Source organism: Grus americana, chromosome 1, assembly GCF_028858705.1.
Source record: "Grus americana isolate bGruAme1 chromosome 1, bGruAme1.mat, whole genome shotgun sequence".
Classification (NCBI taxonomy): domain Eukaryota; kingdom Metazoa; phylum Chordata; class Aves; order Gruiformes; family Gruidae; genus Grus; species Grus americana.
In genome coordinates, this window is record NC_072852.1 from 215907538 (window position 1) to 215929568 (window position 22031).

At 45.3% G+C, this 22031-nt stretch overlaps 1 protein-coding gene across 4 annotated transcripts in view; it reads right to left on the reverse strand.

Annotated features, from left to right (window-relative positions):
* The window catches only part of MYO7A (myosin VIIA), a 103905-nt gene that overhangs the window by 9015 nt on the left and 72859 nt on the right, over positions 1-22031 (reverse strand). For 3 of the 4 annotated variants that reach the window (XM_054809120.1, XM_054809110.1, XM_054809140.1), the window contains 21 exons: positions 21452-21670; positions 21177-21284; positions 20397-20606; positions 19651-19854; positions 18639-18815; positions 16593-16682; positions 15164-15291; positions 13729-13855; positions 9996-10115; positions 9094-9267; positions 7599-7826; positions 6331-6501; positions 5192-5309; positions 4773-4899; positions 4489-4658; positions 4195-4385; positions 3540-3664; positions 2662-2819; positions 1833-1986; positions 1564-1719; positions 1046-1151 (listed from right to left, as the gene is read on the reverse strand). In XM_054809120.1, the coding sequence (XP_054665095.1) occupies positions 1046-1151; positions 1564-1719; positions 1833-1986; positions 2662-2819; positions 3540-3664; positions 4195-4385; positions 4489-4658; positions 4773-4899; positions 5192-5309; positions 6331-6501; positions 7599-7826; positions 9094-9267; positions 9996-10115; positions 13729-13855; positions 15164-15291; positions 16593-16682; positions 18639-18815; positions 19651-19854; positions 20397-20606; positions 21177-21284; positions 21452-21670 (3261 nt within the window). Of the gene's footprint in view, positions 1-1045; positions 1152-1563; positions 1720-1832; positions 1987-2661; positions 2820-3539; positions 3665-4194; positions 4386-4488; positions 4659-4772; positions 4900-5191; positions 5310-6330; positions 6502-7598; positions 7827-9093; positions 9268-9995; positions 10116-13728; positions 13856-15163; positions 15292-16281; positions 16310-16592; positions 16683-18638; positions 18816-19650; positions 19855-20396; positions 20607-21176; positions 21285-21451; positions 21671-22031 lie in introns of those variants that run through there. The other variant, XM_054809131.1, reaches the window with a different exon arrangement.

The following is a 22031-nucleotide window of genomic DNA, read 5'->3' on the forward strand; positions in this document are numbered from 1 at the left end:
CCCATATTCCATATCCCATGACAGACTGCCTGGAGCTCAGTGCTGCTGGTGTTCAGCAGCCCTTTGGTGCAGATACGTGTTGTACCGGGGTGATGCTCCTCCGCCAGCCCACCTGGGTGACTGCCATGGCCGAAGGGATCACAGCAAACCCATACAGGTGCAGAAGTCCCCACCACCTCCTTCTACTGGCACTCACACAGATGCACGTGTATAAAGCAGTCTCATGCTTATTGCTGGTCATGTAGGAAAAAATACTTGAAGTGACGAGAAATCCCAGCAGTTCTCTCAGCTCTCCATTACAGATAAACAAAAGCATGCACAGCCGCTGGAGAGGAATCATCCTTTTTCTTCCCTGTGTGCGCACTGCTTTACCCATAAACCCACTTGGAAATACAAGAATTTAGTTGTGCCCAAGGGCATGGAGTGGGGAGAGAGATGCAAGCCTCACAGGAAGACTAATCAGTAGCATGAGACAGCAGTATCTGCAAGAACATGCATATCTACTCTGGCATCAGTATAACTAGCTGCCTTATTAGCATGTAAGATGCCTAATGAGAGGATCCCGAGTGCAGGTATGATTTCTGTGCCATCTCAGGTCAGAAGGTATAATTTCAGTTACCTACTTGCCAGTGCTGCCAGAGTCTGCCCAGTCCCCAGGGAGCCCCATCATGGTACCCTGCTGGGTATAGTTGGGTGGACAATATCTGTCGGTCTAAGCTGCAAATAACATATCCAAGGCTGGTGAACCACTGAGTGAATGGAGATGAACCCAGCCAGTTTTCTTCTTGCTGGGGTTATACTATAAAGCCTCCAGTGATCACTAGCACAGCACCCACACCTTAAAAAATGTGAATTGCAGTAAATCAAACCCCTGAGCTGGTCAAGGTAGATAAAGATGTATTTTCCTTACACTGCTCTGGTCTAGGGTCTTCTGGGAAGGCTGAATTTTCTGAATCAGAACCAATATTAGCCTCTTTTGATATTTCAATATGAAAATTGACAGCCATCCTGACAGAAAAGAAGAATTTCCTTCTCCCCCATTTACCTCATCGGTGTCATCAGGGAAGTAAACCTTGTGGAAAATTTGGGTGGTTTTGTGCTGAATGGCTTCCACTTCTACCAGATGGGGTGGGTACTTCCTGGATCCATTCCTGCAAAACAGGAGGTGGCAAGTGCTACAGAATCAAAACAAGAATCCTTTGTTTAAATCTCCCATTTTAATACACATTCTTTTTTGAGTAACTTCAGCTACTTTCTTAATATTAGCTTTTTCCCTCCTAAAAAGAAGAAAAAATGGTAATGGGGAATGTATATTTGTTTAGGTTGTAGGTGACTTAAGTGGACCTGGACAAAACTGACTTAATTAATCTCAGTTTTCCCACACACAGTTTACCAGCAACATCCTCCACTTAATGCCCCTTTCGTTCAGCTTGGTTGAATGCAGAGAAAAGCTGTGAGTTTTCACTGTCCGCCCAACCACCCCAATATCTCCTACTCATATTTTCTCATGCATATTTGGATGCTGTGGCATAGTCAGGACTAGGAGGTCATTCGATGCGGTACCTCAGGGCCTTCTGGAGTCTCTGGATGCAGTCTGCCGCCAAGGGGTGATGTTTCCGGGACTGCAGAAACCTCTGGACATGGGGCAGGAGGATATTACTTGGAGGGAAAAGGCCTGTACACAACCACAGCAGCTCCCAGCCTTTCTCTTCACTGTACCTACACGAGAGACCCAGGAGGAAAAAAAAATCACTCATGGTATGGACACTCTAGATCTGCTTTGCCCAACACAGGCTAGTGCATTCAGGCCAAGGAGAACGAACGATTCTTACTTGACGTGGTTGTCCGTGAGCTGCTTGAGGGTCTGGCAGTAGATTTCATCCTTCAGGGGTTCAGCTTTCAAGGCACCTTCAAATATTTGGTCTGTCAGCTCATTGACTGAGCGGGTCCTTTTGGATGGGTAGTCACCCATATACTTCAGCACTGGTGGGAGGTAGGAGTCAAGGATCAGCTAACCGGGATGTTTGGGGAAGCCCTTCTGTGGACGATGTGATTAAAGACATCCTACACATGACTACAGAAGTGGCTTCAACTTGGTGGAGGGGGCACAGTGTATGGTAAAGGCTTTAAATTGCTTTAAGAGATGTCCAGCAAGCTCTCTCCCTTTATCGTGCATCATTTTGGGTTGAAAGAATTGTTTTGGGGTCAGGATATGTAGACCTAAGAAAGCTGCATGTTATCATGTCTTACCTGATCACACATACAGGTACCACTGTAAAAGACCACATTTTCATTTAGTGTCAGACACCAGTGGAGCTGCGGTAACATAAGCCAAATGACAACTTTCACCATCGTGCCATATTGCAGCTATTCTGCACGAGCTGGTGAGTTAACTGCTATACAGTGTGGACCGCAGGACTCAATAACTTGGTCCCTGGCCTGCATTTATTAGGAAGTACTGAAACCCCTCAGACCTCAAGGATGCTTGAGTACAGATTTCAGAATCAGATCCAAGCCTGTGACATGGTCCCAAAGCACTTAAGAGGGACCACAGATCTTTCCATTGGCTTTGCTTGGGGCTCTAAAGAGCCTGCTCCCTGCTTAGCTCGTTGCCTGTCAGATCTGTTGCCCAAGGGCTCACCCCAGGCAGTGGAAGGATATCAATGAAGGCCATGCAGGCTTCTTGGGACAGCTCCTCACTGCCCAGGATCTTCTTAAGCAATGGCTGTTTGATGGGCTCACGGGTGTAACACCACAGCTTGTCCTTCCCACGGCTCTTGGTGATCATGACCCGGCTCAAGGTGTGTTTGGGAGGTGGTCTGGGGGCAAAGGCAAAGCAAGAGGAAAGGTGGAGAGGTTACAGGGCTGAAAGGGACTGCTTGTGGCCAGTTCTACCCAAAGATAACCATTTCTACTTTCCTAGGGCTCAGAAAAATCTCTTAAGCATCCTACCCAAGTACTGACACCAAAAAACCCTCCTCTACCTGAAAAAGCTTCTAACCACAAGAGGAATGATTACGGCAATGGGTGGTCAGGGCAGGAGTACTGAAAGAATATTGCCTAGCAGGACAAACCTACCAAGGTGAAGACATCCCAGAGGATCCGGTCTGCCTGTTTGGATTGCCAGCCCATCTGAACAGGAGTGGGAGTTTTGGGATCAGTCTGGTGCACATTTAAATCTTTGGAGCTGAGATTAAAATGTCCATATTTAATTCAGCTGCTGCCTATATGGTCTGAGGGTGTATATGGGGTCATAGGAAATGAATATCAGACCATTAAGCACAGCCTTTCACATAATACCAAATTTCACACTGTTACATCTGTGCTGAGCCAATCTGAAGAAATTCTTCATAAAATCTTATATATGGAAAACCTACAGCTCAAATGCCATGACCTAAACTGGAGGTTGCAGTTGTACAAAGTCACACAAGGAGATATTCAGAGTCTTTTCCAGTGGCAAAAAAATTTCCCTGATTCCCAAGCTACCTGGAGATGGATTCCTACTCTTATAATTTTTGAAGATATTTTTAAAAAATCACCTAAAATAATCATAGGAAAATTCCTCCAAGGTGTACGGCTTTACCCTCTCTTCACTGTCAGAAATTGCCAGCTGAGAGGTTCTGATAACATCTTGTCGTTGATCAGGGGTCATCGTGACCAGTGCCTGTGGGATGAAAAAGTCTCTGTCACCTGGTATATTTGATATAATATATATTCGATGTATCCAGAAAGAGGAAGCAGATACAAAATGAAAAGAACAATGAGTAAGAATAATCCGTTAATTCCAGTTAATAGTCAGTAAGAACTGTGCAATTGTCATTTCTCTGTTCCATTCTCGGTCACTAATGCAAGGAATGACAAAGTTTTCCATAGTGTGGATCATTTCCTAATGAAGAGAATGTGCTTTCAGTCCTACAGCTCCATACATGAATGTACCCACCAACCGCAAATACACCTACAAGTAATCAGGCCAGATGGATGGACGTAACAGGATTCATGGATATTCGAAGTCATAAGCTCTCAAAGACCAGAGAAAAGGCTGAGATCACTTTTGCCTCAGACTTGTCACTTCTCTCAGCCACTCTGGTATCCACCTTATTGTCAAGGAGATTCTGGCCAGATCTAAGCTCTTCAGAAAGGCTTTGACCTTCTCTGGCTTCGTATCAAGTCGTGCCATTCTGTAAGACAGCTTACCACGATCTCCAGTGGAGGCATGGTGACTGTAGGCAAGACGTAGACAGAATCTGTTGGGAAATCCCCTCTCTGCTTGGTCCGTTCATTAAACCCATTAGCCCACCCTGAGTTCATCACATGTTCTCCCGTGTCCTGGTCCAGAACTATGAGGTCTCCTTTGAGGAAGCTGAGAAACCCAGATTCTTCTCCCACTGTAAGAAAAATAACCATTAGTTTGATTTTTTTTTTTTCCAAATCCCTTGGGAGTAATTAATCCATCTATATGTTTACAACTGGCCAGGATCATTTACTTACCAGGGTTTGGGTTGTCTTGGAGAGTGACCACATACTTGGATCTTTTCCTTAGTCCTTCAAGGAAGGTCACCACCAAGTCCCGGATATCCTCTGCATTGTTGGAAGTGAAAGTGTATTCATCGCCTTTAATGGTGGCCAAGGTGAAACTCTGTCCTTGCAGCTTTCCCCCCCTGGGATATATTTTTATAGGAGACATAAACAGGAAAGATAATGGCATCAAGAGGCAAAGCCTGGAAAAAGACTGTTTTAGGGTGAGATCACCAGCTAAGTCTATTCCTTCTTACCTGCTGCTTGACACAGCTGTGATCTCTGGGAAAGAGAGCTCTAAGAGAACCTGCTCCTGTTCATCCACAAAGTACACCCCTGTCCAGTTGACAGCTACGATAACATCATTTTTAGGCAGGCTTGGCCCTGGATTGAAGACAAGGCATATAATCAGTTCATGAAGGGTCTAAGGATATAGAAAAATCTGTGCATTTCAAAGGACAATGCAATAATCAAAAAGCTCAGTGTTATTTTTAGTTAGAGAAATAGTGGCAGAGTCATAGCTTGAGCCAATGTTAATCAGGATGCACCAAAAATAATGTATTTAAACCAGACCAGCTAGATGGTCCATTAACTCTTCTTGCCCAAGGAGTCCCTATCTCTCCTTCCTTTTGCTTTGGAGCATCCTGTGCTCCATGGATGTGCTCTACTGACTCACCTGAGAATTTGAAGGCTTCGTAAAACCGAGAAAACAGCAAAGGCCACTTGAAACGTGCAAAATCCACTACCTCTTCCTTGACTTTTTTGGGGTCTGTTCTCTTCTGAGTATAAATTCCCTACAGACAAGCAAATTACAACCAACATGAAGCACAAACCAAGTTATAGCCAGGAAGACAGCAAACAAAACCAATTCACGTCACCTGAAGATCTTGGAACTAATATTAATTTAGGTCCTAATGAGGCTAAGGGCCAAAGTCCTACAGGAACATGTGACAGGTTGGACAAAGCCCTGGCAAAATTTTGGTTCCTGCTTCAGGGAATAATTCCACTCTGAGCAGACTGTGTGAGCATCTAGAGTGACCAGACTGGATGGGATTCATCTCGGCTAACTTTGGGATTCCCTAAAGTAGGTAGGTGTCTACCTTTTAGCCTGATGGTCCTTTAGTTGGAAACCGACACTCAATAGACCCCCTTAAGCACAGGCATCTAGCTTCATTTAAGACATCCTCAGAGACCTGAGACTTCTGTATGTAGCTGACAGGCTGATGGAGTGCCTGCACGATCCAACTGAATTGCATACTTGGGTCTTCATTGACAGTTATGGGAGGTGAGACTCCTAATACATGTAGATGCTTACATTTTAGGGGTCATAGTCTGAAGCTGGATCCTGCTGTTAAATGAAAGCCAATTCTCATGCCTAGATGACCAACCCTCACGGCTGATCATGAGTTATAGGTAATGAGTTATGGAAGGTGCTGCTGTGGGAAGGTGTCACAAATGTTGTGGAAGTTGGAAGTTTTATACAATGCCTGCCACAATAAGGTCTTGACTGCCTGGAGACATGAACTGCCACTGTAATACAACCAATGACACCACAATCCTGTGTAACAGGAACAAAACCCCAGAGATGGCATTTTGCTTCTCACAGTGAATCTCTGCAGGCTGTTGTCTTCTGTCAGATCGTGCCTCAAAACTAGTGGTAAAGCTGAATATGGCTTGTACAAAACCTGCCCTTTCTCTTTGATCTAGCCTCAGATCAGGCTAAGAGCTAGGCTATGATGTCTGATGTATGTTTAAAAGGCACACAAAGCTACTGAAGCACACCTTGGTCCTTGCCAGGTGATCTATTATCCCCACCTTTTTATGTGCAGCTATAATGAGCTGAGCCCATTTTTCCACTGTTTTTGAAGCTGTGATCTCTCTGTCTGGGATATAGGATGGAATTAGATTTAGCAGCCTTTCCAGTACCATCTCTGACCCATAGTCCACATAGTACTGCTGGGAAGCCAGTTCTGCCAGATCTTCTTCCTGTGGGAGCCAAAGAAGCCAACTTAATGCTTAACCAGGCTATCACCTCAACATCCACCCTCCATCACTCCAAGTTGTGTGGTGCAGTCAAAATGCTGGAGGGAAGGGATGCCGTCCAGAGGGACCTGGACAGGCTTGACAGATGGGTCCATGTGAACCTCATGAAGTTCAACAAGGCCAAGTAAAAGGTCCTTCACATGAGTTGGGGAAATCCCAAGCACATCTACAGGCTGGGTGGAGAATGGATTGAGAGCAGCCTGAGGAGAAGGACTGGGGGGGTTTGGTTGATGAGAAGCTTGACATGAGCTGGCAATGTGTGCTTGCAGGCAGAAAGCCAACTGTGTCCTGGGCTGCATTAAAAGAAACATGACCAGCAGGTCAAGGGAGGTGATTCTCCCGCTCTTCTCCACTCTCATGAGACCCTCCCCTGCAGTACTGCATCCAGCTCTGGGGACCCCAGGACAAGAAGGACATGGAGCTGTTGGAGTGAGTCTGAAGGAGGCCACAGAGATGATCCGAGGGCTGGAGCATCTCTGCTATGGAGACAGGCTGAGAGAGTTAGGATTGTTCAGCCTGGAGAAGAGAAGGCTGCGGGGAGACCTTAGAGCCCCTTCCAGTCCCCAAAGGGGCTCCAGGAAAGCTGGAGAGGGGCTGGTGACAAGGGCGGGGAGTGACAGGACAAAGGGGAATGGCCTGAAGCTGCAGGAGGGGAGATGGAGATGAGATGTGAGGCAGAAATTCTTCCCTGTGAGGGTGCTGAGGCCCTGGCCCAGGTTGCCCCTAGAAGCTGTGGCTGCCCCTGGATTCCTGGCAATGTTGAAGGCCAGGTTGGATGGGGCTTTGGGCAAGCTGGGCTAGTGGAGGGTGTCCCTGCCCATGGTAGGAGGGTTGGAACTAGATGATCTTCAAGGTCCCTTCCAACCCAAATCATTCTATGATTCTATGATTCCTGTAGCTACTCTTTCCCAAGTGAATACCATAATCCCCAAGCTAGCAGGTGTTCAGGGAGGAAGATTTCTCATCCCCTTTGGTGAAATCTATTTCACCATGCCAAGGACACATGTTGGACTAGACCAGTAGCTGCTGAGGTCACATACCTTGTCACACCGGTACTCCCCAAATTTCACACCTCGCACGATCTGTTGGTAAATGAGATTGGTGGCCACATTGTCCTCACTTGGATTGTGCCAAGGAGTGAAGATCTCCTTCCTGAAGAAGAGCCGCCACGGTGCATTGCGTTCCTGTGCTCCCTGCTCTTTGGCGTACTGCTCACACTGAGACACAGCATCCATCACATGGTCATTGCCGCTTCCCAGCGAGGAGACCTAGTCAGGGCAGAGGGAAATGTGGCATTCACCAGACTAAATGCTGACCTCTCTAGGTAGAGATATCTGTCTCTGAGTCACTTATCCAGACTTCTTGTCTAATCAAAATAAACCAAAGCATGTACCTCTACTAGCCAGCCAAGACTGAATAGGTGTACAGCATATCTGGGTGAGCCATTTTTTTTGAGCCACAATTTCCCATCCAGAATGAACGAGAGCATCAACATGAATTAGCAAAACCAACGGTCCCATTATAAAGACTGTTAATTCATACTGTGCTTTGGAACACCCTGTTTCAAAATCATGGACTTGGATCCAACCTTGCTAAGCATCAGACAAAACCAGAATAAAAAGCCGGTTACACAAGATTTATCACTTCTGTCTTCTCACTGTGGTTTAGTATGAGGCCCTAAAGTACTATGTCTCCTCAGACTGAACATCCCTGGATGAATGTCTCCCCAAAAAAGACCAAGAATATAGAGTTTAAACCATTTTCTTCTTCACCCACAGGCAGAGGTGGCCACATCTGGAGGTGAGAATATACTTCATTCTCTTACACAGCAGCTGTAGGAATAATTCTGTTTTATTGGCTTGCAGCTGTGGTCTCACCTGATGAAGTTTTACCCTAGGTCTGTTCTTCCTTCTTATTTATGCTCACTTTTTCTTTATGGCATTTCTGACGAAAGATATGTTTTTAGGTTAAATAAATTGGGTTAAATGCTAATGCAGGTATGACAGTTCAGATTTTAGCTGATCTTGGAAGCTTAATTTTGACCATCAGCTTTCCAATTAAATGTAGTTGTTCCCTTGCATAAAAATTTAGGCTATTTGTTTTACTAGCAATTCAACTCAATTGGTGAATGATCTCTCCCTGTCCTTATCCTGACCCACGAGCCTTTCATTACGTTTTCTCTCCCCTGTCCAGCTGAGGAGGGCAGTGACAGAGCAGCTTCGGTGGGCACCTGCTTCCAGCCGGGGTCAACCCACCACAATCTTTGATCAGATAGCTCTGTGCCTTCTCCTATTAAATTCTGAATATCTCCAAGGAGGGCGATTTCTGTGTCTCTGCAACCCTGTACCAGCATTTGACTACTCTTATCGTGAAAGTCATACTGACATTTGCATTGTAGAAATGCTCATTCCTGACCTCAAGGCTGGCCATTTGCTCAGAGCACAGGGTCCTTCTGCCCTCTGGAAGTTATGTGACAGCAATGAGAACCTCCCTCTTCTTTCATAGAGCTAGTCAGAAACATAACTTAAGACATACCTTGTCAAAAAGTGCAATGTAAAGTGAAAAGCCAAATCGATCCTTCAGGCTGATTTTGTCGGCCAAAGAATTACAGAGCTCTTTAGCAGTTGTTGCAGAGTCGGTCAACAGTGTTTTTGTTGTCCCATCCATAAATGTGACAGGCAGCATGATCGGTTTCTTGGACTTGGTTGCCTAATGGATTAAAGTCAAACTTTATAAATGCGTGTGTATTTCAATCCCATCAAGACTATTTACTTACACATTCTTCCACCAACTGTGGTAACCATTTTCTAATTCTTGATCTCTCTGACTGGCTGCTTTTCAACATTACCATAATATACTTCTCAAGAGGATAGCATATGGTTGGCCACTGGAACCACTTGGAAGTCCAGATTTTTTTATTTAATACATCCAGTCATCAAAATGCCAAATCCAATAAATCCAAGCATGCCTGGGAATGCTCCTGGGCACTGAGGCACAGCTGTCTTTGCTAGCAAACAGCATAGAAAATGAGCAATTATTGCACAAACTGTGCCTGTTCCAGCTACAGCTATCCTTGAAAAACTCCCAGGGACCATTCTCAGCAGGCAGCTTGCCTGCAACCACCTTCATCTGGAAGAGTTTCCTAGTATACATGGGGGCTTGCTCCGCACCAGCTGGCCTCAATGCCCGAGAGTACTCTCAAGCACATTTAATTTACAAGTATTGATGTAGCCAAAGGGACGGATCTTCAGCATACTCTGGAGCAAAGCCAGGATGAAGGGGGAATGCAATGTCTTGGAAATACCTGAAAATTCTTAAGAGAAATAAGCATTTTTTTCATGCTACTTTCTGTCCTGCCATAGATGTGGTTCCTGTGACAATGCAAGGATCAAACTCTGAGTCTCAGCTGCCTGGGGAGGGGATGGAGGGGCTCATACCTGCAGCTCCAGCCAGCTGGGTGGCTGAGTCCTTGTCCCATTGGCAAACGTCCGCCTCAGTCTCTCTTCGCAGTAGGGAGCATAACCCGGGGGACCTCCGTTGATAAAGTTCCTTAAATACTTTTGGCAGCAGGGAACATATTGGTTAGACCATCGGCTCTAGAGGCCAAGCATTTGCAAAGGTTAAACCCCATGGTTTATTGGAGAAAAGCCCTCTGGGACTGCCAACAGCAGTGATGCCACTCAGGCTCAGGATGTTGCTACACCACATTGCTGGAGGCTGAGAGAGAGTAGAACAGTCTGCATCCTTGCCTTGTTCTTACACTGTGCATTTCTTGCCTTGGTGGAGATAAGATACCAGCCTAGAAAGACCTTTGACCTAAGCTAGTGCTGCAGCTTCTCTGTTCCTGCTATTGCTGCCACTGTTTTCTATCTCTAAATTTAAAGATGTATTATAAAAAGTTATTGAGTGTTGGCCAAAACGACGGGAATGAAAAAGACCTATAAGTAATGATCCAGCATTGGAATTGTAAGCAAATGCCACTCATAACACTTAGCTGCCAATACAAAAGATCTTTCACAATTACATTAAACAGATGTTTCTTCAGTCAGATTTTAAATTGCATTTTAGAAGATCCAAAACCAGAATTTGAAGCACTTCACCGTATGTTAAAAATACAACCACATTATTGCAGAGAAAATTAAATCCAGTGACTTCCATGATATGAAAGGTAATACACTTAAAAATATTACATAAATATCTTGTCCAAAAGGGTAGCTAACACTAATAGTTCTGTAAATCATATTTTTCAGAGAGACTTTGTAGATAGCTAAAGAGATCTCTGAATGATAACACATAGCCAGCCGTTCCTTCAGTAACACAGACTGCTCTATAACACTATCAATCCATAAATAACATGGCTAGAGAGACAGACATCTCTGTCAATCATAACTTATAGAGATACTCTGAAATAACTAGGTAATACAGCCAGGTTATATGGATGGGAGATGTTGCAAATGATTGCAAGCAGCTGATTCTGTGTAAAAGTGTAGTTTTAATTATGCTGTTAATATTGAACTATGTAAATTACTTTTTTTTTTTATTTCTCCTTCCTTGTGATTGAACCTTCCCACCAAAGTCCATTATTAGTTGAAAGAAAGGTACAAACAACAGGAGTGCTAATGTGTCTTGACCCATGCTTAGCATATGATAAGATAAAGGTGTCTAATGGGATCCGAAGCGTGACCTTCATCTTTGGGAGCAGGAAAACATATCAAAAACTGCCTCATTATCAGCTAAATCCTTGTCAAAATGTTCAGTCATAATTGACACTTTTGAAGGTTGTGGAACAACTTCCAGACACAAGAGTCTCCTGAAATTTCTCATCTTTTTTCCATAATATTGCTGCTATTAAAGTTAGATCCTAGAAGTTTCAGGGGAAAAGTAAGCAGGAGTCAGATACAACGTTCACTGCATGGAAGAGTATAGGAAGGAAATGCTAAGAGATACCTTTACATGTTTTTCCTTCTATTAAAATGGTGTATATGACTGCTAAATGAGAAGTGAGGGCATGAATTGAAAAAGATGTGAGGTTACCAAAATGTCATCTAGCTAACTGGCTGGTAGCCAATGTGTGGCTATCATATATTCAATGGTTAAAGCAGTAGTCAGTGAACTCATAGTAAATCAGAGCTGAGCTGACTACTGACTCCTGAAAACATGGTACTAATAGATTAAGAGTCTGAGAATAAGGGTTGGCACTGACGTGCAGTCTGTTTCCCAACCCAGAACAGACTGGACTAGGTGGCCTGGGTTAATGTAGCTTCAAAACAGAATGGTTCACTGAATGTCAACAAACTTTGAATATTCCTCTGCTTTGCACAAAACAAAAAAGTGAGTCTGGATGGGAACGTATGTGGTTCAGGGGCAGAGTTAACATTGCATCGTGAGAATGCTTTTTCTCAAAATATAACATTTTAAGCTGGAAGGTGTCAATGATGTCCCCATGGATAACTACCATGGCTTCAGAGGAGCTCCGAGACATTGTCTGAGTCACTGCCTGTGTGTTGCTGTTTGCAAGACTGGGGCCTTGAAGCATAAGCACAGTGTGGGCTGCTGCAAGGGGTGTTCTCATACTCAAGGAGTTTCAGTCACCACAGGCTGCCCATGGGGACAGGAACCTCTTTGGAAGAAGATTCAGAGTAGGATGCTGGGTTATGGTCTCAGAATTGCCCTCTAGAGAAGCCTGTCTCTTTCCATGTCCTCTAAAGAGGAGAAAAGTATCTGAAATCAGACTGTGTGAATACCCCCTTTCATGTCCAACAGCCCAAGGTGCAAAAGACTTGATCTACTTTCCAGGATGAATAAGCACAGAAATAGCATAAACCCTCTCCAAAGCTTTTGGGAATATTGCCATATATTTCACCATGGACCATAACTTTGGACATGTCTCAGTCTTCAGAGCTACCCATAAATTATTTCTGAGAAGTGCTTCGCTCACCTAAAATAATCTTGCACTATTAAAGATTTAAACCCTCACAACCTCCTGTGGCATACTTTCTCAGATCTCATTTCCAGACATAATTTATTTTTCTGCCACTTTGCCAGCAATTTATGTTCTTTATTAGATTTCCTACTGGCAAGGCCTGGGGATGAAGGAGAGATTTCTATTCTTGGCTTCAGCTCTTTAAGTGCTGAGGACCAAGTACCTGATCTGATATCTATGGAAATTAATGGAACATCTTTATTTCCAGCAGGCTTGGGAGCTGGTCCAGGCTCCAGCATTCAAAGATCTGAGAGGGACAAAGGAGGACTTGTCATGTCATGGCAAAGCAAAGACACAGTGCTGAGTCTTTTGCCCTGTGTCAGCCAAACTCTTAGGCATGAGATTAACTTGAGCAGTCCAGTGGGTGTTAGTCAGTCTCTAGGTGTATAACTCATTTAGAAGGCAGACTGTTCAAATCTAGGCAACAAAACTTTACCCAGGAAAAAAAGAAAATTCTTCAGAACAACCCGATTTTCAAAAGTGTCAGCCACTTAGCATGTCCCACTGACTTCAGTCCTGCTGATCCACAGTGCTTCTAAAGATGCGTTACATGTCATCTCTCATGTGGCTAATTAGCTGGGCATTTTCAGTATGACACATGGTGGGGCAAGTTGTAGCATGCAGAGAGCAACTATGCAAACATACTTTCAGGTAAATTAAACCCTTCCCTTTCTATGTGGAATTTTTTATATTAAGTTATACTTATAATTAGCTGTGTAGTACTATTCCTTACCAATTTTGTTAGAGTACATGCCTGAGGTCATACTGTCAAAGCTAATAGATGCTTGAATAAACGCATAGACCTTTGCATGTGAGAAATAGGGGAGAAATGTGGGCTATCCTGGGTGCGCAATTTCCGCTTGCAGCCTCCCACAATCAACTTTCCTGCCAGAAGTCACTTAATCACATCTTCACACACCTGCAGTGCAGGAGGCATCATCTGAGCTGGTTGTCTACACTCTGCATATAGTCACAGGAAAGAGAAAGTCACTCATCTGATCTACTTTAGACATTGAGCTTGGGATCACACATACTTTTCTTAGGAACTTCATGTCATTTTAGTTCCTGGCAAAGATAAAGACCAGGATTCCCTCTACTGTGAAACCCAGGAGAAAAACTGGTCCCATGGATGGAAAAGAAAACATATTGGCAGCTAATTCATGAAACAAATATCATCTACAATTTACCTTCACAAACTTCTCGGAAGGAGCAAAACATCCCACGCAGAGGGACATCAGGATCCAACCGCGGGCATGGCTGCTTTTGGATGGGTTCTGGGTCAGCTGCTTGCAGATTTGACAATAGATTTCATCCCTGCAACAGGAATTAAAAAAACCCATTAGAGTTAATGAGGTGGTGTTTTTCAACATGAATAGAGATAGAGCCAGACCCTGTCTGCATGTGATTGATAGTTATTGATTTTAGAATCAAAAAGATATTAATTTAACTGCCCTAATGAGGGTTGCACTGTCTCTGAAATGTCGTCCATCACCAGTCCTGTAATGTCTGCTGAGTCTTCCCTATGCTTCAGCTGAGATTTCCCTCTAGTTAGAGAAAGAGGGAAATAAAGGGGAGTCTCAAGGTTTAGGCACCTCTAGATGATGGAGACTACTCTGGTTTCTTAGAAAGACTTCCCAGTGATACCAAGACAGTCTCCTAAATTAACTTTGATAGAGGGCCATCAGCTGGGAGTCTTCATTTGCTGGCTGTTCCTCTTGAGACACCTCAACTTGCTTTCCAAAAGCATTGGGAATGACCAGCTCCAGCGGAGGTCAAGGTTTGTCTGGCTCTTACATACAAACAGGCATGTACACAGCCAGGTATCTTAATTTGGGATTTAATGTCCACTTTTGACTTTAACCTTAGTTCTCTACATGCAAAATGAAGGATAACAGTATTTCCTCATCTACATGGAGACAGCAAAAACATTAGCCAACCTGTTACACTGACAAACCCCATGGGAAAGCCCATGGAACACTACCACGTCTGCCTTCAGAGCAGATTTTGTGCAGGAAAGTAAAGCTAAGGGTTTCACGGTGAGCTGGGAGGATAAAATGAAAATTAGAGAAGTTGGTCATCAGATGAGGATGCCCGTGCTGTTCCTGGAGTAAGCAGATAGGTGTGAGTCAAAAGAGTGTGAGAGTACATAAACAAGGACTGTGTTAAAACACACACACATAAATAGGCTAAACCAGAGATGTGCAGTTGGCCTTAATTTGGCACTTTCCAATTTTTGAATGCTTAATTTAGCAACTGGAATGAGTTTGAGTTTTTCATTAGTATACTATTAAAAAATATTCACACAAACAAGAGAGATCTAAATGGTCAAATAGAAAACAAAGAGTAGTGAACAGCAAGAGTGAGTGTTAAAAAAACCAATCCAGTGGCCACTAGCACTTTCAGAACCGTTTGAGTCCCTCTGCATGGTCTTACCATCAGGCCGGATATGGACAGTAAGGAACATGACCCAGGCCATATTATACAACACAACCACAAAAATGATACAATGAGAGCTTTGTAAAGCTGCACACAGTCGAAAAAGCATTTGAATAGATTAAGAATAGCTCAAGGAAGAAGGAATGAAAAGAATGGCATGTTCGTGCTTTTGTCTTGATTTCTAACCTTAAGGCTGGCCTGAGGATGCCATTACCAATAATGAAATGGAGCTTCTCCAGGTTGGAGGTGGGTCGGTCTTCGAGCATGCTATTACCCTGGAGCGTGGACTCACCATCGTGAAGTCTCTTTGTCACCTGCCAACCAGACACATTGCTCTCTTTCAGTACTGCTAGTTACTATGTCCCCCCCACCCCCACCCCAAATGTGTGGTATTCTCCCAAGAAGGCTTGTCCACCAGCCAGGAGGGGGTCTCAGAAGTTCTTCAATCTAGCAGTTTAACAGCAATAGGAGGGTTTGACTTTGTCGGCTTTAATCATATATGGGTGAAGCTGAAAATACTCCTGTCTAGTCACTCTCCCATCTGCTTGGTCTTTTCCCAGGTTTTCTACAATGGCACCCTTGCATCCCAGCTCTGAGCTGGTCCTGCAGCTGGGAGAGGGCCACCAAGGATCTTTGGAATAACCCCAACTTACTGCCAAGGAGGATCTGTCCCTTTAACTTAGTCATATTAAAAAAAAAAATCCTTAAAATACTGACAAAATGGACCTGCTCCCCATGCTAATTGTGCAGCTGAAAGCACATAAGCATGGTGCTGTTTGTGCAAGCAGGGATGGCATTCATCCACCTACTAGTTCTCTGTCTCAGCTAGTCAACCCAATCTCCCCTTAGAGCCACTGAAGAAAGATGGGCATTTCTAGAGTGCGCTCAGAGCCACATTAGGGTAAGCTGGCTTGGGTCCTATTTCTCTCCGCTGACCCTAAAGGGAAGGAGGGTGACTATCCCAGAGAGCAATCTTCATGCTCTCAAGCAGCTACAGCCAGGTGAGATGATGCCTGCTCTGGAAGTGGACAAGGCAGTGTGTAAAAGAGGACTGAATCCACGTCTTTGCACTGCTCTCATATACCCCCACCCCCCCCAAAAAAAAAAAAAAAGATTTATTGCTCCTCACTCTTTTGGGATGGGATTTTCAAAAGTGCTCAGCTTAGGCGAACTGCTCCCACAGGGCGTTTTGCCCTCAGCACTGGAGTGGAGCAGAGGATGGGTGAGCACTTTTGGAGACCCCACCTCTACTGCCTACGCCATGGTGGAGGGCAGGAAACTAAAAGCAGGGATAACATTCAGACCATCACAGAGTGGTGGGAGGTATCGGCAGCTGGATGGAGGGCTGTGAAAGAGGGGAGGGAAGGTGCTGGATGGATGGAGAACAGGAGCCGAGGGGAGGCCGGCGCGAAGTGCAGAATGACTCAAGGAGACACGGGAAGCCAACCTTTCCCCTTAAACACTCCTTAAATCTTTCAGGCAGAGAGACAGGTAGCGCCAAACCCAGAGGAGGGCTGGTTCTATGTTGTCTAGGGAAAAGCAGAAGAGAGTCAGAGAGGGCTGCAGACAATCCAACGGCACTTGTGCTGCCAGGCGGCCAAGCGTCTCCTCTCACCTCCTCCGTCAGTTTGGATTTCTTCTTGAGTGTTAAGGAGACCAATTTGTGCCGCACGCTGTTCTTCTTGTGCCCGTCAATGTGAGTACTCTGCAAAGCAAGAGGCATGGAGTGCAATGCGGTGAGATACAGAGCCCTGCCGAGTATGTGCTCACCCTGCCTCCCCTGGGCTTCTGCGAAACTCCACTAAACCTGGCCACAGAGTGAGATATTTCAGAGGCTGGTTGGAAGCAGAAGTGTGGACCCATATTGCTGTGACCCCTGAAATAATCCAGGTCTGACTGAATTTTGTAGACACTCTCTAATCCGTGAGCCTCTCCCAGATCAAAACTACATATTGGGGATGTCTGAAAAAAGTTGTGTTGAATAACGCCCATAATAATTTGCTTTAACTTTTGGTCAGCCCTGAAGTGATCATGCAGTTGAACTAGATGACCATTGTAGGTCCCTTCCAGCTGAAATATTCTATTCTATTCTATTCTGTTCTGTTCTGTTCTGTTCTGTTCTGTTCCATTCCACTCTACCCTACCCTACCCTACCCTACCCTACTTTATTCCTAGAGAATAAGTGGCTGATTCAACTTCTGTCCACCCAGTTCTGCTGTAACCCATTCAGGCTTGTTCCTACATCACAAATGAGATAAGCAAGACCACTCTCTGAGATGAGGAATTTGCACAGCAGGTCTGTGAGCTGAAAGTCATCTAGACAGGGATTCATGGACAGGTAGTTACCCATTGTGTTTTCATCACTGTCAACCAGCTCTGTGCTCTATCAGATTTCCCAGAAGAATAAATTTGATGTGGGACAGACCCAGGCACTGACTACATATCATCAAGTTACTGTTGGCTTTCTACTTCTATACCAGCTTTATGCCAGCTGTGGGATTAAAATGGGATGGATAATCACTCGACTTTTTGACCCAGTTAACCTCTCCCCATTTAAATAGCTTTGAAAAGACTGTGATTTTACACCAAATCAACACTTTGAGTCCTGCAGCTGTGATGCTTTATAACCATTATAAAGCCAAGTTGGTACTGTAAACCTGGATTTGCATATTATCATGGTCAGGGTCAGTTCAGACATCTCTCTGCGCTGTTGTGCACCCTGCAGAGCAGATGTAACCACAGACAAAAATGACAGCTTAAATTTTCCTTCTCTTCTGTACTACCTGATGTCTCAATTGGCCAAAATATGCCTTTTTGTAATAAACAAGCAAGAAATGATAGGAAGAAGGAATTAAAGGTGATTCTTCATGTATATTTTCACAGAATTACAATCCAGATGAGCCTACTCTCCTTCTCATTTAATTCACTGAAGGTGCTGAATGATATCACTGTCTCTAAAAACTAGGAGATTTGTTAATTTACACCTGCAAATGCTGCAGGGGCTTGTCTGGATGATACCACAGAAAACTTCTTGAAAATGCAACATTGCCATCTAGAAAATCCCAATACCGGATAATATCTCGTCTTACTGAATAAAGCAATTGCCAAAGATGAAAGCACATCAGCGCTATGGACAGCAGTTTATCCAGACCAATGTCTTGTCTGGGAGGGGTCCTAAGACGAAGTCCTCCAGTGACATCCCAGAATGCACTGAGGATGCAACAGGGATTTTTTTTTTTCTTCTTTAATTTTGACAGCTTAATCTCCTGGTAACTCTTTACTTCCTGCCCCAAGATTAAGGGCATGTTTTTAATTTAGTCTCTTCTGACCCAGGGCAGATCAAAAAGAAATCCCCAAATGAGAGATGATGACACAGGACATTGCACTCCACCCATGTATTTCTGCCCTACAAGGAGGAGAGAGATCAAAGTGCCCCATCAAGGCACTTTCCTCACTGTATTACTTGGGGATATTCAGTTACCCCCATGAAGAAGAAGGTGAGGATCAACACCTGACACAGGCAATTCTCCCTTCGTAGCATAATTGCAAATAAAATTGACAAACTGATTGCCTGCAGCAAACCCCACAAATCATTTCTTTCCAACACATTTCAATATCCAGCTCCTAATAATGGCATCTCTTTTACAGCCGCAGCGGTTACCTCTCCTTCTCCCTGCAGAGCCTGTAGTTCTTTCTTATAGGTCTTCTTCCCAAGAGTCTCATAGATTTTTGTCATCACTGGTATTTTCTCACCACCATCACTCATGGCTGTATGATATTTCGGCTCAGGGAGGTCTCCCATGAAACGGAGGACAGTGATCCATACAGCAAGTGCTGCCTATTTGAAAGGAAAGTTACACTCCGTTAGCTTGCACCAGAGCAGTGGATGGGGTGGTCAAGCCATGCTGAGTCCATCAGGATCACCACTGTGGTCTCCCTGTACATCTGCAGGAGACAAAACACTTTCCTGTGCCACACATAACAGTTTTGCCTGCAGCCTACATCCCACCTAAGCAACCCAGGCAGGCTGGTGGCTGGGACCAAAAATTCAGGCTCTGTGTTCACGCCATCATGGGTGTGTTTGTGCACACTGCAAGAGATTTGCTTCTTGGCTAGGAGATGCCAGCCTTATAGAGGGGCAGCCACTGACAGCTCCTAACCCACTGGAGAGGGGAAGGAGAACCATGGTGAAGACAAGTTTATGGCCAATGTAATGTTCAGTGTAGTCATGCAGGTGCTATCGGTTCTGCTCTTGTACTGCTGGTTATAGGACAAGTGTTTCTCCTCTGCTAGCTCTGCACTGGTAAGATAAGAAGCAACTTTTCCAGCTGCTGAGTAGCAGCTTTACAAGTGGCACTTGCTCAACAATTTGCATCATCTATGCCCTGAGCCCAGCGCACTTCATTAATTGTCCTAACACAAATATCAAGGTTCATAGATGGACTTATCACTATGTCCCTCTAACACTCATTGTCTTGTTAGTGCTCAAAGCGTGCTGGTGAGACAGTGTCTATGGACACATGTGCAGAGGATGAGGGCTGTGCTCTCCACCGAACCATGAGCACACCAGTATATCCCAAAGGGAAACTTCTGATACCCTTTGGCTGAAGGGTTCCCCAGGCTTGCTCCAACCCCACCCTGCCCTGCTCGAGGATTTTCATCCCCTGCCTCACCAACTGGTCTCCTTCATCTTCATGGTACAAGAGAGGCTGCTTGAGAGGCCGGCGGATGTAGGTATGTGTTGTCGTGCCCTGGAAATACGTAGCGGCAAACTTGGCAAATTTGTACTCTGAGAGGTCTTCCTCCTCTTCCTCTGGGAGAGGCAACGCTGCATCAAGGTCCTCTTCCTCCAGCTCCTTCTGAGCTCGCTCAAGATCCTGGTGGGGAAGAACATATCAGGTATTCAGCTTGGCTTTGGATACTGAACTGCCCTTTCCCCTTGGGCCTGATTTTTCTGCCCATCTGATTTCCATCCCAAAAGAAAAAGCCAGGCAGAGGGAAAACCATGAAATATAACTCTGCAGCCCATGCAAAGCCCAAGTCTCAAAAGACATGCCTGTACCCAGGAATGTCCCCAGAGCAACAGACGCATCAAGCGTGGCCCCACTCCTAGCATGGGGAAAGGGTGTTCAAGAGCTAAATGCCTTGATGAACCACAAGAGAGAAGATCTCAAAGGTCACAAGTCCTCAGTGGTCTTATAGCAATACTGCTTCCCTCCATGCAGCAGCCCCAGAGCAAGCCTGCAGACTGCCTGCCTGTCCCCAGCCACAGCATGGAAACCCTCTGGGGCCATGCAAAGAGCCTAGGCTTGAAGGAGGCCTTCAGACCCCCTTTTGGATTATCCTACTTTCTCTTAATTCATTAATGTGTTGCTAAAGCCTTTCATGTGATATCCAGGCTTGTCTATGTCTCCAGTACCTCGAAGCCATTGGGTGCCTGTCCCTCCTGGCCAGGCAGGGAGGAGGTCGTCCCCAGGAATCCAAACATTTTGTCCACCATTTCAGAGTCGTTCACTGGCTCGTTGCGTGCTTTCTCCATTTTTTCTAAGAGCTCTTTCTTCCGACGTGCTTCCTCCTTCTCCTTTACTTCTCTCTCTGCGTCTTCCCGTGCCAGCTGGGCCAGGCGTACCTGGAAGAGGACAAGTACAATGACTGAACTGCTCCCTCCAAGGAACTGTCACCAAATTCTGCAGGGCCTGGCTTTAGGAAGGCAGACTGCCCGGTGCTTTGGGCATTATCCTAGCAATGTGACTTGGAGCAAATGAGTGACATGTCCATGTCTCAGTTTCATAACTGCAGAAAGACAAAGCAATAACATTTTCTCCTTCCTTAGTGCCTGTTTAGAGGGTCTGGTCCATGCACAGAGACTCTCACTGACCTCATTTTTTTCTTTTATACAGCAACCATGTGTGCGCACACACACACACAGTGTCCCAGTTCACTCTTCAGCCTTTACACAATAGCAAAAGCAAGCAAATAACAACTATAATCTCTGGCATTCCTGTGCAGCAGATCAGAAATTCTGGAGCAGCTTCAAACTAGTTAGAGCACAGAGTGCTTTAGTGAATTAAATACAAACTGCTCAAGCAGGGCAGAAATCCCTTAGATATTGTTGGCATTCCCTCTCAAAGGAGCAAAAACAGTCCCTGTTTTTGGGGGACACAGACAGAGCCCCAGAAAGAGATCAGTTCCCACATACTTGGTGCTTCTTTTCTGCTTCCTCTTTGGCTTTCTTGGCACTCATCTCCTTTCGGAGTCGTTCCTCTTCCGCCAGCCGAAGTTTCTCTGCTTCCAGGCGTCGATGATACTGAGGGAATAAACACAAGAGCCCCTCTGAATAGGCATGTATTTATTTTTGAAATTCTTTTTTACTCTTTAAAAACTGATCCTGCAAGCATGGGATGCAGAAGCATGTTTATTTCCCCTGTCCCCACCTCCATTTCCCACGACCGATGTCTCCTCCACGGTACTTACTTCCCCCCGGAGGCGTTTATACAACCTTCGGGCGATCATGCCCCGAGCGTACGCCTGGACGGTGAGGACAGCCCAGAGGCGGTGGCGGAAAGCCCTACGGACCAGGTAGCCCCGGCATCGTGCCTGAAACTCGATGATCCGCCGCCGAGCCATGTGGTACTGCTTGTGGAGCTTGCGGGATCGGTAAAGGGCCTGCAGTCTCAGGAAGCCGATCCGCATCTGCAAGAGGGAGCAGGATGAAACCACCCCGCTGCCCAGGGACTCACCCATCCTAAGCAGATTTACATCACTAATCTCCTTCTTGCACCGCTGTAAACAAGAGCCACTGAAATCAGCCCCCAGTGGGACAAGACTTTGGGAGGGAGGTTCTCCAACAGGGTGGAGAAATTAAGCCCTCCTGCTGCTGCACTGATTCAAAGCCCAGGAAGGACAAAGGCAGTTTCTTCTCCACTGAGTCCTACAGAGTTTCTGCCTTTGAGAGGTCTCAGGAGGTCTGGTTGGTCATCTCAAGGTAGCCACAAGGCATGAGGGTTGCTCCCATGGAAGTCCAGCACCTGCAGACCTCCTGCCTGACAGCCAA